The sequence below is a fragment of the Thalassophryne amazonica genome, chromosome 19 (assembly GCF_902500255.1).
Source record: "Thalassophryne amazonica chromosome 19, fThaAma1.1, whole genome shotgun sequence".
Classification (NCBI taxonomy): domain Eukaryota; kingdom Metazoa; phylum Chordata; class Actinopteri; order Batrachoidiformes; family Batrachoididae; genus Thalassophryne; species Thalassophryne amazonica.
Genome location: NC_047121.1, coordinates 4,010,108 through 4,027,296, shown reverse-complemented (window position 1 = coordinate 4,027,296; position 17,189 = coordinate 4,010,108). Strand labels below are relative to the sequence as shown.

General features: G+C 42.3%; 1 protein-coding gene across 1 annotated transcript in view; it reads right to left on the bottom strand.

The window, feature by feature from the left end:
* The window catches only part of LOC117500687 (CAP-Gly domain-containing linker protein 4-like), a 147,069-nt gene that overhangs the window by 36,372 nt on the left and 93,508 nt on the right, over nt 1-17,189 (bottom strand). The window contains exons 10-11 of the mRNA XM_034159449.1: nt 15,740-15,922; nt 12,714-12,848 (exon numbers count right to left, since the gene is read on the bottom strand). Coding sequence (XP_034015340.1) covers nt 12,714-12,848; nt 15,740-15,922 — 318 coding nt within the window. The remainder of the gene's footprint in view (nt 1-12,713; nt 12,849-15,739; nt 15,923-17,189) is intronic.

Sequence of the window (17,189 nt, the reverse complement as noted above, 5' to 3'; positions counted from 1 at the left end):
AACCTCAAAAACACCTTTGTCGAGCTGATTCTTATCGAGTTTTCATCTGTTCATCAACAGGGTGATTTATCCAGGTGGCTTTTGAGGAAATCAGTGTGGAAAGGCTGCACTTGTCACGTGTGTGCTCACCACATGTGCACGCCGCCTCTCCACTCACTATGATTTTTATAAGAATGCAGTTATCACTTTAAAAAAGTTAACCATGACACAGAAACCACGCCTGTGTAACGTTGCGAGTTCGTGTTTTGGTCTGATGCGCTGGTGCAATGTCTACATACGTCTCTGATATACTATAGTGCCACTAAATCATTTCGGTACGGCAGCTGTAAAAATGTTTATTTGTAAGAAGATGCAGCAGGAGGAGGTACAGAAACAGCTCATGCACATCAGGCAGACCTAAAGCTGATGATGCCGACCTTTTAATTCTGCTCTCTGTCAGCTTCTATACTGGCTTCTGAGTAAAGAAGTAATTCTACAAGTATTTCTGCTTTGAGACACTAAGGACTTTATGATTTTCGGATATTTTTGTTTAGACACTGCTACTACAAAATACCATCATACCGTAGTGAATTAACATACTATTTAAAGAACTTGCTTGTATATTAGCTGTCTAATTTGGGATGTTTGTTCATTGTTGTAGTGTACTGTTTAATTACTGGTGTTTGTTTGTTCTTTTATTATTTTGATTCCTGGTGAAGCCCTACATAAATAATATTAATAAAAATGATTTTTAAAGGCCCTGTAACACCATGACAATTTAACCAGCATATGCCGACCATATTAAAAACTACTGGCATGCATCTAATAAGTTTTTTTTTTTTATAAGTTAAGAGCATGATGAAGTACGTTGAAGCAGGCTGATACAAGTCCTAATACAATGAGCACCTCAAAAAAAGTTTGGCATGCTGAAAATTTTCAATGCATACCATCGTATGACTCACATCCCACATATGTGGGACATAAGTTAGAGGTAAGTTATGAGACTGTTGACACATGATTCTTGTAATTTACTCAGAAGCCGAAATACATCCATTAATGCTGTCCACTGATTGACTGAAAGCTGCATCCTCATGCGACCAGACTGTTTCAAATATTTCAAGTGCACTTCGCGCACTCGGCTCTGTCAGATCCTGGTTTCGACACGGCACTTCGCGCACTCGGCTCTGTCAGATCCTGGTTTCGACACCGGCCCTTCGCGCACTCGGCTCCGTCAGATCCTGGTTTCGACACAGGCCCTTCGCGCACTCGGCTCCGTCAGATCCTGGTTTCGACACAGGCCCTTCGCGCACTCGGCTCCGTCAGATCATGGTTTCGACACGGGCCCTTCGCGCACTCGGCTCCGTCAGATCCTGGTTTCAACACCGGCACTTCGCGCACTCGGCTCCGTCAGATCCTGGTTTCGACACCGGCACTTCGCGCACTCGGCTCCGTCAGATCATGGTTTCCACACGGGCCCTTCGCACACTCGGCTCCGTCAGATCATGGTTTCGACACGGGCCCTTCGCGCACTCGGCTCCGTCAGATCATGGTTTCGACACCGGCCCTTCGCGTACTCGGCTCCGTCAGATCATGGTTTTGACACCGGCCCTTCGCGTACTCGGCTCCGTCAGATCATGGTGTCACAGATCACAGCGCCTGGTGTGGCTGTACAGGCCGATACGGGACCGGTGACCCGTCTGCTACAGCTGATTCTGTTGCTGTCACTGCGCCTCATTCATTAAAGGCATCATTTGATTCTGTCTGCACACACTGAAATTAAAAACCTATGAGCCACAAAAATGTTAAATTTACTCGTTTTGCCTCTATGTGGAGTGGAGATACCATGTGACACCGTGCGCATTCGATGCATGTGTGTCAATATTTAAGTGTTCCACCTGCCAAACAAAAGGGTTCTCCCAGTGGGCATAAGCGCAAACTACACCAGACTTACTGACACGTGTAATACTGTGCAGCACACAAATGAAACAACACAGACCCTCCCCAGGGCACCCAATACTCATGGGAAAAGAATTATACTTACAAACCACATGGTGGCGCTATAATAACTACATTTTCATTTTGGCTCATTACTCCTGAATCATAATACATAGAATAAAACTTACTGGGCAAATAAATTCTTTTGAGTATCCCACAATTATCAACACTAACCACGCCCACTTAACTGGAACACTTTCCGCCACTTTGAATAATATTCAAAAAGTGCTTTTTTACTGCTACTCTTACAAATTTTGTTCAATCTTCATGAATTTTGGCATATACCATGTCCGGACTGAGCCACACAAAGGTTAGTGCATGGATGTTTGGTCTTTCTTTCCATTGTGCTGCTATTGGCTGCCAAAGATGAGTGGGTGTGGCTTAATACAATAAATGGGCTTTTAGCTAATGAATGAATTACTCTACTGAAATCAAGCTTTGGGGAAATGATCAGTAGGACATTCTACATAAACCAATACCACCTGATGGGGGTGCTACAACCGACACCCACTACTCAGAGAATTTTTAAGATACTCTGACAGGTCATCTGAGTGGCAGGGGACAGGGGAGAATGCCACAGCCATTTCTGACACGAGTCAAAATGTGTGAACAGGGTTTGGAGCCTGACAACTGCCGCTTGTGGCTATATTTATTATTATTATTATTATGAATGAGCCAACAATACAATACACACATGGGCTAGTTGTGCTGTCTTTAAGTCAGTTCTGAGCATAAAAGGTATTTCAGAGAAAATTAACAGAATGAACAGTGCACCTTGGTTTTAGTGGTGGATACTGTGACAGAAACCGAGATATTACAGCAGCAGGGAAAAGACAAAATAATTATGTTCAGGACTGCATTGTGACTAAGTTACCACTTATGTAACAGTTTGCCTTAATGTACAAAAAAGTATTTTATATCACGACGTTAAGACATTCCAAGGGTTTTTAATTATTTTTCAGAGCCAATTTAAATGTGCACCCAGGAATGACACTTTTCTGCTTTTGTTCTGCACCATGAGATGTTTAATGTAATTATATGTCTGGTTTGAAAATCCTGACTTGAATGCACAACACACCCAGACCAGACTTCATTCATCAGCTGTTTGTCTAACACGAGGATTCGCTGCCTCGAGATGAGCGCAATTTAGCTGACGCTGTGTTTTCAGATGACACCAAGTCTGAGCTTCTCCACTTGATTCTAAAACACAAATGTTACTTCAATGTCATTTTCTCACACAAAACTACTAATGGCAGGATTTCAGATCCAAAGTCAAAACAAAACTATTCAGTGAACTACTGAAGGATGTTTTCATAAAAGCATCCAGAAAAAAATTTAATGTGCCCCTTAGAAAAAAACATCGCTTTCAGAACGTGACAGAAAACACATCTTAGAAAGAGAACTGAAATCCAATGACCACAGTTCAAATACATCAAACAGCAAAAACAGGCGGACATTCAGCGACTGCGATTAAACGAGTCCAACTAAAGACAGACAGACAGAGAGAGGGAGAGAGAGAGAGACAGACAGAGAGAGAGAGACACGAAAGTTGAAGCTTTAATGATTCAAACCTTTTAGTCCTACATGCACAGCTGTACTTATTAACAGCTGTGTTAATAAGTACAGCTGTATTTATAACAGCTGTACTTAACACACACAGCTAATTATAGGCCAATCTCCAACCTCCTTTTCTCTCAAAAATTCTTGAAAGGGTAGTTGTAAAACAGCTAACTGATCATCTGCAGAGGAATGGTCTATTTGAAGAGTTTCAGTCAGGTTTTAGAATTCATCATAGTACAGAAACAGCATTAGTGAAGGTTACAAATGATCTTCTTATGGCCTCGGACAGTGGACTCATCTCTGTGCTTGTCTGTTAGACCTCAGTGCTGCTTTTGATACTGTTGACCATAAAATTTTATTACAGAGATTAGAGCATGCCATAGGTATTAAAGGCACTGCGCTGCGGTGGTTTGAATCATATTTATCTCATAGATTACAATTTGTTCATGTAAATGGGGAATCTTCTTCACAGACTAAGGTTAATTATGGAGTTCCACAAGGTTCTGTGCTAGGACCAATTTTATTCACTTTATACATGTTTCCCTTAGGCAGTATTATTAGACAGCATTGCTTAATTTTCATTGTTACGCAGATGATACCCAGCTTTATCTATCCATGAAGCCAGAGGGACACACCAATTAGCTAAACTGCAGGATTGTCTTACAGACATAAGACATGGATGACCTCTAATTTCCTGCTTTTAAACTCAGATAAAACTGAAGTTATTGTACTTGGCCCCACAAATCTTAGAAACATGGTGTCTAACCAGATCCTTACTCTGGATGGCATTACCCTGACCTCTAGTAATACTGTGAGAAATCTTGGAGTCATTTTTGATCAGGATATGTCATTCAATGTGCATATTAAGCAAATATGTAGGACTGCTTTTTGGCATTTGTGCAATATCTCTAAAATTAGAAAGGTCTTGTCTCAGAGTGATGCTGAAAAACTAATTCATGCATTTATTTCCTCTAGGCTGGACTATTGTAATTCATTATTATCAGGTTGTCCTAAAAGTTCCCTGAAAATCCTTTAGTTAATTCAAAATGCTGCAGCTAGAGTACTGACGGGGACTAGAAGGAGAGAGCATATTTCACCCATATTGGCTACTCTTCATTGGCTTCCTGTTAATTCTAGAATAAAATTTAAAATTCTTCTTCTTACTTATAAGGTTTTGAATAATCAGGTCCCATCTTATCTTAGGGACCTCATAGTACCATATCACCCCAATAGAGCGCTTTGCTCTCAGACTGCAGGCTTACTTGTAGTTCCTAGGGTTTGTAAGAGTAGAATGGGAGGCAGAGCCTTCAGCTTTCAGGATCCTCTCCTGTGGAACCAGCTCCCAATTCGGATCAGGGAGACAGACACCCTCTCTACTTTTAAGATTAGGCTTAAAACTTTCCTTTTTGCTAAAGCTTATAGTTAGGGCTGGATCAGGTGACCCTGAACCATCCCTTAGTTATGCTGCTATAGACTTAGACTGCTGGGGGTTCCCATGATGCACTGAGTGTTTCTTTCTCTTTTTGCTCTGTATGCACCACTCTGCATTTAATCATTAGTGATTGATCTCTGCTCTCTTCCACAGCATGTCTTTTTCCTGATTCTCTCCCCTCAGCCCCAACCAGTCCCAGCAGAAGACTGCCCCTCCCTGAGCCTGGTTCTGCTGGAGGTTTCTTCCTGTTAAAAGGGAGTTTTTCCTTCCCACTGTTGCCAAGTGTTTGCTCACAGGGGGTTGTTTTGACCGTTGGGGTTTTTCTGTAATTATTGTATGGCTTTTGCCTTACAATATAAAGTGCCTCGTAAAATCACCCCGTCAAAGCAGCTCATTAATGACACCGGACTGATTGATGAGGGGAAAAACAGCCTGAGGGTCCCCAGTGCGTGTCGTTAAATTTTTGCCATAAAGAAATAAGGAATTTAGTTATTTGCATAACAAACCTGCCTTTCAGTTCTTGCAGGTGAAAAAGTACATTAATTATAAGGGAAATCTAAGCCATCTCAACAGGCATGAGCTTACCTTGAACACGAGAGGGAGGGCAAAGACGCCATGTTTCGGTGGGCAGCTGAAGTACCTCACCCCTCCTACTGACCCATCATTCTTGCCGCTTGGCTTGTCCAGTTCGACGCCCAGCCACATCCCTGCACAGACACGGAGAAGAAGACTTATCCTCACTGGTGAAGGAACCAACGGCAGACCACGGACAGCGAGTCCTCGTGGCTTCAGGAATAAAGGAATGGTTTGGGGTAATACACAAAAGAAAAATGACCAAAAAACAACAAAAAAGACAAAAACCAAATCAGGAGAGTGGAGTGAGAAGTAGCTTCAATAACACAACCTGTGTTAAATAGAGGGTCTGTGACTGTAAAAAGACGTGCATCATTAAGGCACAAAGATTTAAGCCGCAAGAGTGATCCTGCTGTAATCGTGACCAAAATAATGCAACACCATCGTGTCAATAAAACAAGGAAGGAACCCTGAGCAACAGCTGTTAAGAAAACAAAAACAAATAAATAAAAATACTGCATCACAACTTGATCTGATTTCAGAAGGGGACATGATGCTCATCTCCAGATGTTGTTGTGTGAAGTCAATGAGAGTCGACCACTCCCCCTGGAAAGAATGCCAGTCTGATACAGGTTACTTCCCCAGCCAAAGCCAGTAAACACTTCGAGCTGGCTGGACTGGAACAATGCAGATGAGATGTCTTGTCCAAGGACACAAACAAGCAGCATGACCACAAATCAAACGTAGATCTACTGCACATATTGGTGGTCCAACTCCTGTCCCACTGAACTACACACATGGACAAAATTGTTGGTACCCCTATATTTTAGGTACACATTTTAATATATGGTCAAATATAAATGCAAACAAAGAAATTTTGTTTAATCAAAATATGTTTTTAAAAATGTCTAAAGTTATTTGGCAAAAGAACAAAAAATGCTTTCGTAAAGTGACACAAAATACAAACACTACGGTAAAACTGTCTGGAGGAGGCAGATCTCAAAAACTGAGTGACTGTACAAGAAGGAGAAGAGTGAGGGAAGCCACCAAAACACCCAGAATAAATTCTAGGCTTCTATGGCTGTGACTAGAGAATCATGCACAGTACCACTGCTCACAGCATAGATAGAGAGATAGAGAGATAGATAGATAGATAGATAGATAGCTTTTATTATCATTGTGATTACAACAACGAGATGTCCGCACTCACATTCCACATACAAACAGCAACTGATCTACAATTATTACTTGTTTACCGTAATAATGGCACACATTAGAATTAGGACAACACATATACATTTGACATTGTTTATGTGCACTAAACTTGAAACAGTCCATTTCCCAATTGAGGCAATGTGAGTGTGTTTGTAGCTGCTGCAACTGTCAAGTCGCGCCGCCAGGCCAGCTTGAGAGGACGAGGCCTGTCGCAGGGAGGGATGGGCAGGAAAAGTGATAAGAGGAGAGGCTGGAGCATGCTTCAGTCCATGTGTAAGTCTGTTTATTGTCCTTGTGGGTTGAGATAAGAATGGAGCCAAATAATCTCACCAGAGCCTGGATAAATTCCTCTGGAGGAAAACAGTGGGCAACTGACCTTGATGCCTGTAGTGTTGCAGCCGAGCAGTGAAAAACACTTTTTACAGTTCCACTCACTTAGCCAAATCCCAATTATGAATTAAGAATATTCCTAATTTTGTATTAAGAATATTCACCGGCCTCCAAAACCTTCAGCTTCAACTGCAAGGCACGCATCAGCTCCAAGGTGTCATCCAATTTGCGTCTGAGTTCAAGAGTCAACGCAGTCTGAGAATGCACTGCCTTGCCGACCTCGTTATTCATGACAGACAAGCGAGGGCCCATGGTTCTTGATGCCGCCATCTTGCCAATTTTCCGGTAGATCAGGGCAGCACATAAGCCAAAAAGTACCAGCCCAGCCCATAAGACCAAAAATGAATAGGTCCTCGACGTCCTCCACAGAGAAAGGCGCCAAGCATGCCACATGCCAGGAACTCCAGGAGTCGAGGACATAGCCCTCGACTCCTGGAGGGGGCTTTGTCCTAACTCCTAACTTTTTCCAGGTCAGCTCCTAGCTCCTTGGTACACAACAGAGCTCCGAAAAATGAAAACTGCTGGTCGTGCCCTGGAGTGCAGATATGTCTCCAGTGGCTTATACGTACACAAACAGGCTTACCATGAACACCAGAAACAATACTCGCACTCGCCACAGCCAGGTCCCAATACTTCTCTCATAAAATTTTAAACTGTATGGGTACAAAACAGTTATTTTCATCAATCAACTCTCTCCTCAAACCTCCCACACACTCCGACACCGATACCAGCACAGATCAGTGTAACAGGTTTTTGGACTTTTTCCACAACAAAGGTAGCCACAATTCGGTCTCATCTCCCTGCTACAACAGCATCTCACTTCAAACTCAGTATCTCCAACCCACTCCACATTTTTTCAGATTTCATGGACACCAATCTGAGAGGTAGAGAGGATCATAAAATGCATGAAAACATCTACTTGTACCGTATCAGGAATAGAGCAGAAATTAGCGTTGTTCGCAGATGATGTCTTGATCTATTTGGAGAACCCAAGCTCATCACTACCAGTCCTGATGTCATTCTTGGCAGAGTTTGGAAAGCCGTCAGGATATAAAATTAATGTGCAGAAAACTCAAGCTTTATCATATAATTATATACCAAATCAATTTATAAAACAAAATTATCCAATTAATTGGGAGCAGCAATCAATGAAGTACTTGGGCATTCACCTTACAAAAGATCTTGGACATTTGAAAATCTCAAATTATGATAAAGTGATGTCTAACATCAAAGCCAACTTTTCAAAATGGAACTTAATCCCTTTCTTAGGCCTGGTGTCAAGAGTTGAGGTGATTAAGATGAATATTTTGCCACGGTTGTTATATATATTTCAAAATCTTCCTATTGAATTAACTGAGAGGGACTTTAAAGAATGGGACAAATTAATATCTAGATACATATGGCAGGGGGCAAGACCACACATTAAATATAGAACTTTACAGTTGCCAAAAAAACATGGAGGTCTAGCTTTACCATGCCTCAAGAGCTACTATCAAGCTGCTCAGTTGAAGGTGTTGATGGGTTTGTGTGATCCAGAATATGTAGCGAAATGGAAAGATATTGAGGGGAAAATGGAGCCACCAGTACAAGCCCTGTTGTGTGATTTGCAATTACAGGTAAACTGGAGACAAAATGTGAACCCTTTGCTGCGGGTTTCTCTGGGAATCTGGTCTGAAATTTTGAAAAAGTATAATTTAGTTGAAAAATGCAGGCTTTTGAGATGGATCGCATATGATACTGATTTTGTACCAAATGCATTGCACAGCACATTTAAATTGTGGGGAAGTGGTCCAAGAATGCACTGGGAGATAATCAAAAGAGATGATGTAATGAGTTTTCAACAAGTAAGAGATGTCTTTCATCTTGGAAATCAGGATTTCCATAGGTACCTGCAGCTAAGGCATTATTTAAAGCAAGAAATGAAAAATAAGGATATGAATATTACCCGGTCAAATATACTCAAACTTATCCTAGATGCTTATAAATCAGAGTTAAGTTACAAAGTTATTTCAAAATTATATACAGCTTTAGAGGAGTTAAAGGGGGATGCCACAGGATATGTCAAAGAAAGGTGGGAGAGGGAAGCAAACATTTTAATTTCAGAGGGGGACTGGGATCAAATACTCCGATATCAATGGAAAACAACAAGCTCTCTATTTTGGAGAGAATATGGCTGGAAAAATGTAATAAGGCTTTTCTTAACACCTGCTCAAAGAAAATATGTAGACACAAAATGTTGGAGATCATGTGGGGAAGACAAAGCGGATCATTTTCACATCTTTTGGGGTTGCCCTTTAATGACTCAGTATTGGTCTGAAATCAAAAACATTATAGAGGAAGTAGTACGGGTCAGAATCCCGTTAAGTTTTGAAATGTTATATTTGACTATTATAGAAATGTTACATTTAAGAAGAAAAGATGACTATAAAATTATGAGAATCATGCTTTTAGCTAGTAAAAAAGCAATCACCAAAAGATGGCGAACAGATCGGATCCCAAAGGTGGAGGAATGGGTTGATGTCATGTTAAATATATACACTATGGAAAAAGTAACAGCATCTGTTAGATTGGAAGTTGACAAATTCAATAATGTATGGAAAGGATGGCTACAATACATTAGACAATATAGATCTGACTTTATATAGGATTTTACCACATACATATTAAGTAAGAATGGGGGAGGGGGGTACAAAAATGTGTAAATGCTGTAGGTGAATCTGCTTTCTATGTTTTCAACATATTTCAACGGACTTTCACAAAGTGGACTTATGAGTAAGATTATTTCTTTACACCCGGGTTCAATGCTACAGTTCTCGTAAAAAAAAAAAAGTAAGTTTTCACAAATGTTAATTATTTTGTGGGATGCTACCAAGTTCAATCGGTGCAAATGTTTATGTGTAAAACTGTATCCTTTTGAAAACTAAAATAAAGTATAAATTAAAAAAAAAAAAAAAGAAAACATCTACTTGTTCATTGGATCCTCTCCCTACACCACTACTAAAGTCAAACATTACAGCTATTAGTCCTCTAATCAAAGAAATTATTAACCAGTCACTCAAATCCGGTCAGGTTCCTCCAGCTCTCAAATCAGCCATTATTCGCCCTTATCTCAAAAAACCCTCACTTGACCCGAAAATCCTGGCTCATTACCGCCTGTCTCAAACCTGCCGTACCTTTCCAAAGTCCTAGAAAAAGTCGTATCAGTTCAACTCCATGATCATCTCCACACCCATAACCTATATGAAATATTTCAGTCTGGTTTCCGCTCAGCACATAGCACAGAAACAGCCCTGGTCCGCATCATGAACGACCTTGTCATGACTGCGGACCAGGGCTCACCATCTCTCCTCTTCCTACTGGATCTATCAGCCGCTTTTGACACCACTGACCACACCATCCTGCTCCACCGCCTCAACACTGAAATAGGACTCACTGGCACAACTCTCAACTGGTTTCGCTCATATCTCACGAACAGGACAGAATGTGTTACACTCGGACAATCCAAATCCAAAACCCATACTGTCAGCTGTGGAGTGCCACAAGGGTCTGTCCTTGGTCCAACCCTTTTTACCATCTACATGCTCCCCCTTGGTCAAATCATCCATAATAAACACAAGATTTAATTTCATTGCTACGCAGACGACACAGTTATACATCAAAATGGACTCCACACTCCCCTCAGCTCTGCCGTCTGCCTTTCAGGCTTGCCTGGAGGAGATAGAAGCATGGATGACTGATAACTTTCTTAAACTAAACACTGACAAAACTCAAGCCATCCTCATCGGTACCCCACATCAAACCCAGTCCTCCTCCCTCACCAGTATTCCCATTCTTTGCCACAACATTCCCCTGTCCACCTCCGTCACCAACCTTGGAGTCAGATTTGACCCACATCTCACCTTTGACACCCACATCCACCACCTATGCAAAGTCTCCTTCCATCACCTCAAAAAACATAGCCAAGCTCCGCCCCTCCCTTTCCCAACCAGATGCTAAGAGGTTAGTCCATGCTTTTGTCTCCTCCAGGTTGGACTATTGCAATGCCCTCCTCGTCGGGACCCCTGGTAAAAACCTGCAAAAGCTGCAGCACATCCAGAACTGTGCTGCCCGGGTCCTGACGGGGAGGCGCAAGTTTGACCACATCACCCCTGTCCTCAGATCCCTCCACTGGGTGCCCATCAAATACAGAATAGAGTACAAACTCTGCCTCCTGACTTATCAGTGCATGCACGGAACCGCCCCTGCCTACCTCAGTGAACTCCTCACCGCACACGCCACCTCAAGATCTCTCCGCTCCACCACCTCCTCACACTGCCTTCACCAACCCAGGACCAGACTCTCTACCAGGGGAGACAGGGCCTTCCAGGCAGTGGTCCCTCGGCTCTGGAACTCCCTCCCAGAGACCCTGAGGGCCCCACAAAGTGTGGAGGCCTTTAAAAAAGGCCTAAAGACATTGTTATTTCAAAAGGCCTTTTAGATATCTTATCGTTTGAAATGGTTTTTGAAATCTGTTTTAATTCTGTTTTTAAATCCTTGCTGTAGCACTTTGAGATTTCTTTGAAATGTAAGGTGCAATACAAATAAAAGGTATTATTATTATTATTATTATTATAGCCCACAGGAAAAGTTCCATCTGGGCAGGTAGGATCCCCCAGTCCTGACCTTCTTGTAGAAAAAATGGTGTAAATAGCATTCAGAGACCAGCTGATCAATTCCATGGTTAATCCAATAGTAGTCCAATAGATCCAGAATCCAAAATAGTTTTGAGGAATTCACAAGTCTGGTGAAGTAGGGACTTGAAGGTTAAAAGCAGAGAGATAAGGGAGAGTGGAGGAGATGCGACCGAAGTGATTAGATTAGATTAAATAGAACTTTATTGATCCCTTGTGATCAATAAACTACTGTTATACTGTATGTAGAGCAGGTAGCTCAGTGGAATAAAGAACTGGGCTTCCATTATGTAGAACAGAGTTTGATTTCCAGTCACAGTATCTGCAATATGTCCTTGGACCAGACAGTTCATCTACATTGTCTCAGTCCACTCAGCTCTTTAAATGAGGACCGACATTGGCGAGGACACCAACCTCTGTCAGCCTGGTGTCTCCTCCACAGGGAGTCATAGTCTCCGATCTGCTTCACGCTATGGAAACGGGGAATAAGCTCGGGTGCCAATCAGCCTCAGGGCACGTCTCGGAGTTAATGTTATGGAATAATCACATTTAAGATTTCACTGTTTCAGGCCACTAAGAACCCCCCCCCCCCCCCCAGCAAAGGAAAATGTCTCAAAATAGGTTTTAAGGAACATTTTTCATTGTGCACATACTCAAGGTTAAAATAATCTATTTTGGCCATGTGAAATAAAATCTGTCAGTTTTACAAAAATTATCCTGAATAATATCTGATACACATGAGATACACATTATAAAGCATCTACTAGGATGAGCATGAAGTAAATGCAGTGGCTGGCACAGCCAACATAAAAATTAGCGTCAAAATTGCTAATCCGCCACCGCCAATAAAATGTAAATATGTCATATTCACAGGAAAGGAATAAATTACAACAACTAACCTGGAGCAAAGCTGGTCTTTCCATAGAATTGGACTATACCAGTTCTCTGACCGACCACCAGGACTCTCTCTCCCAGCCGCACCTCTGGGTCGTCACACACGGAGTTGCTAGTTGAGAGAACTCTGTTTCCAAGGCCTAATGCAAGATGAAGAAATGGTGTTTCACTCACTCACTCATATTCAATCCCTTATCTGGGATCAGGTCACTGGGGCAACAGCTCCAGCAGGGGAACCCAAACTTCCCTTTCCCAGGCCACGTTAACCACCTCTGACTGGGGGATCCCGAGGCGTTCCCAGTCCAGTGTGGAGATATAATCTCTCCACCTAGTCCTGGGTCTTCCCCAGGGTCTCTTCCCAGATGAACGTGCCTGGAACACGTTCCTAAGAAGGCACACAGGGGGTATCCTTACCAGATGCCTGAACCACCTCAGCTGGCTCCTTTCAATGCAAAGGAGCAGCGGCTCTACTCCGAGCTCCCCACGGACGACCGAACTTCTCACCTTATCTCTAAGGGAGGCACCAGCCACCATGGTTCTAGCTACAGTGGCCAGCGCCAGACAATACTGCCTGGCACTGCCAATTTCCTCCTGGCTCTCTGGTTCATATTTCCTGTCCTGCCCAGAATGGATTTTCCAAAAATTTAACTGAAATGCTGCTGAAAAATGTGCCAATTCAATTTTATTTCAACCTTATGGTGTCGTACTTTTGTTTTATTGTGCAATTTCAACCAAATAATTAAAGAAATATATTTCTCATTTCCTTCATATCTCAGCCGCAAACAGCAGAGATCACAAGGCAGCTGCTTTCAGCGCTGAAATCAGATCGGAGACACTGTGGGTCCCTCTCCGCTGATTGAAAGGAAGAAAACTCCATTAAAATGTTTCAATAAAATGATCCAGGGTGTCAGTGTCCGTAGATGCTGATACATTCAGAAGTATATGGTTTATTTGACAGTTTAAAGGCTCCTGTTCCCAAAAAGTTCAGAGGAAAACCACATTGACAGTGAGAGCGGAGGGGGGGGCTCATTCAGCTCTTGTTCAAACAAGACAATTAGTGGTTATATTGTTTTTAGTTGTTGTTGTTTTGTTTTTTAAGTAATGCAACCCCCTCAAAAGTGTTGAAAAAAATGTCATGACAGAAAAAAGAAGAAGAGAGCCAATGATATATGCCCAATAAATATTAATGTGTTTTTAACCTTTCAATGCTATTTACTTTATTAACTTAGACTTTGACAGACCATTTTAAAAAGAACTTTGGTATTACTAATATTACAACATAAATGTTATTTTTTGTCTATTATTCTTGCTTTCAAAGCATCTAAAACCACCAAAATTGGTTAAAATAGGGCTTGCCAATAACATTTTAGAGGTATAAAGCCCCTGCACCCCCGGCCATGAGCTATGACCATGTAATTTTCCAGGCACTAAAATGGTTCTAGCTAGAACCCTGCCAGCCACCCTCCTAAGGAAGCCCATTTCACCCACGATCTAGTTGTTTTGGTCATGACCGAACCCTCATGACCATAGGTGAGAGTAGGAATGAAGATTGACCAGTAGATCGAGAGCTTCACCTTTTGGCTCAGCTGCCTTTTCGTCACAACAGTACGGTAGAGTGAATGCAACATTGTCACTGTGGCATCGATTCTCCGGCTAATCTCATGCTCCACTGTCCCCTCACTTGTGAGCAAGACCCCCATGTACTTGAACTCCTTCACGTGGGAGCAGGAAACCGATGGATTGCCTACTTCCGTTAGGGAAGTAGGCAATCCATCGGTTTCCTGCTGAGAACCATGGCGTCAGATTTAGAGGTGCTGATTCTCATCCCAGCCACTTCACACTCGGCTGTGAACCGATCTAGTGAGTGTTGGAGGTCACAGGCCAATGAAGCCAGCAGAACCACATCATCTGCAAATAGCAGCGATGAGACCCTCCTCCGCCCAACCCCACCTTAATATCCTGTCCATAAACTAGCTAAAGCTTGAAAATCACCTGTGGAGGTCATCTTGAATTTCTAAGTGAGCGCCGGGAGGATTCATCAGGACTTTTGATATGTTGTTTAGGATGGGATGGGGCACCATTAAGCTTTAATTTGTATAGTGTTATATAGTAGAAACTTGCAAAATTTTAATGCTTTTGAGTTACCTCTTAAAATTAATTTATACAAACAAAATTTTACATGCCATTTTTTTCCATAATTTGGAGCCTATTTATGGTCAGAGTATTAAATTTCAAAACTTTTCAAAATAAGGACGTGAGTAGTGTGATACCCCTGTAATTGGCACACACTCTCTGGTCCCCCTTTTTAAATATTGGGACCACCAATACTGACGAGACATCTCATCCAAGACAGTCCACCCACACCCAGAGCCTTTGGCATTTCTGGATGGATCTCATCAACCTCCGAGGCCCTGCCACTGCAGAGTTGTTTGACTACCTCAGTGACTTTGATGATGATCCTGATCAGCTTCCAGCTCCACCCCTACGCCTTGGAGGGCAATCCAGTCTGATGCAGGAGTTCCTCAAAGTGTTCCTTCCAGCGCCCCATTACCTCCTCAGTTGAGGTCAACCAAGTTCCATCCTTACTGTGGACAGCTTGAATGGTTCCCCGTTTTCCCTCTTGAGGTGCCTCACGGTCAGCCAGAAGCACCTTGGTGCCGACCAAAAGTCTTTCTCCATGGTTACTCTGAACTCCTCCCACACCCACTGCTTTGCCTCCCTCACAGCTCCACCAGACATTCCCAGTTCACCCGCACTATCCATTTGGGTTTACCAGGTCTGTCCAAAGTCCTCCACCACCCTCTGATCCAACTCACCACTAGTTGGTGATGAGCTGACACCTCTGCTGCTCTCTTCACTTGTGTGCCCAGAACATGTGGCCTCAGATCAGATGACATGATCCAAATCAACCAAACTATACCTTTTTGACATTTCACATCTTTGCTAATTATCGCACATTGTTTGACTTGTACAACAACTATAACATTATTATGACACAGCAAAGACATTCGCTAAGTGTTAATTTACAGACCTTTAGTGGTGCTGCCAGAAGAAGGATGGAAGGCTGGTGGCTGTGTGGTCCGAGGACTGAGGGAAACCTGTTCCCGTCGCTTCCTGACCAAAAGCCGTTGCTTTGACAATGGGCGGGGTCGAACACCCGGCCCACGTGAGTCCAGTGAAGAAGAGGAGGAGGAGAGGGAGCGAGAGAGGACACCTACAGTAAGAACACAAGAGGAATGACCAATCAGGGAACAGTGAGGAAAAGATTTAATGTGACAAAACAAATTACCAAACAGAAACGGCACAAACTGTGTGCCTCACCTCTAAAGACTGACCACACCATCTTTCCATTCAGATTAGGGTGGCCCTTATTTTGCAAAGTTTTGAAATTTAATACACTGACCCCCTGAATAGGTTCCAAATTATGGAAAAAACACGCAGTGTAAAATTTTGTTTGTATGACTTAATTTTAAGAGGTAACTCAAAAGCATTGACATTTTGCAAGTTTCTGCTATATAACACTATACAAACTAAAGCTTAATGGTGCCCCAACCCATCCTAAACAACATATTAAAAGTCCTGATGTATCCTCCCGGCACTCACTTAGAAAGTCAAGATGACCGCCACGGGTGATTTTCAAGCTTTAGTTAATATAGCATTATAGAGCATGAAAATAGCATTTCAATGCTTTTGAGCTACCTCTAAAAATTTATTTATACAAACAATATTTTGCACAGCATGTTTTCTCATCAGTTTGAATCTATTCAGGGGGTCAGAGTATTAAATTTAATTTTTTTTTCAAAATGAGGACCACCCTAATTCAAATCTACTGCATATCAGGAAGTCATTGATATCCCATAAATGGCTGAAGCACAGGCATTGTTTTTTTCCTTTTTGTTCTCCATAGTGGCAGCACCGATGACCTAATACTGGCAGCTATGTTTTACTGGCATTCACAATGCTTTCTCACATCGTTGTCAAACCGCAAAGACAGGCAGTGCAAGAGACAACTGAAAGAATTATTCTTTTTCCATTCACAAGCAAAGATGGGGCGAGGATCACCACTTTATGAACAACTGTGTGAAAAAATAGTCCAACAGTTTGAGAACAATGTTTCTCAACGTTCAATTGCAAGGAATTTAGGGATTCCATCATCTACAGTCCATAATATAATCAGAAGATTCAGAGAATCTGGAGAACTTTCTACACGCAAGCAGCAAAGCCAAAAACCAACATTGAAATGCCCGTGACCTTTGATCCCTCAGGCGGCACTGCATTAAAAACTGACATCATTGTGTAAAGGATCTTACCGCGTGGGCTCAGGAACACTTCAGAAAACCATTGTCAGTTAACACAGTTCGTCACTACAAGTGCAAGTTAAAACTCTACCATGCAAAGCGAAAGTCATACATCAACAACAACCAGAAATGCCGCCGCCTTCTCTGGGCCCGAGCTCATTTGAAATGGACAGACGCAAAGTG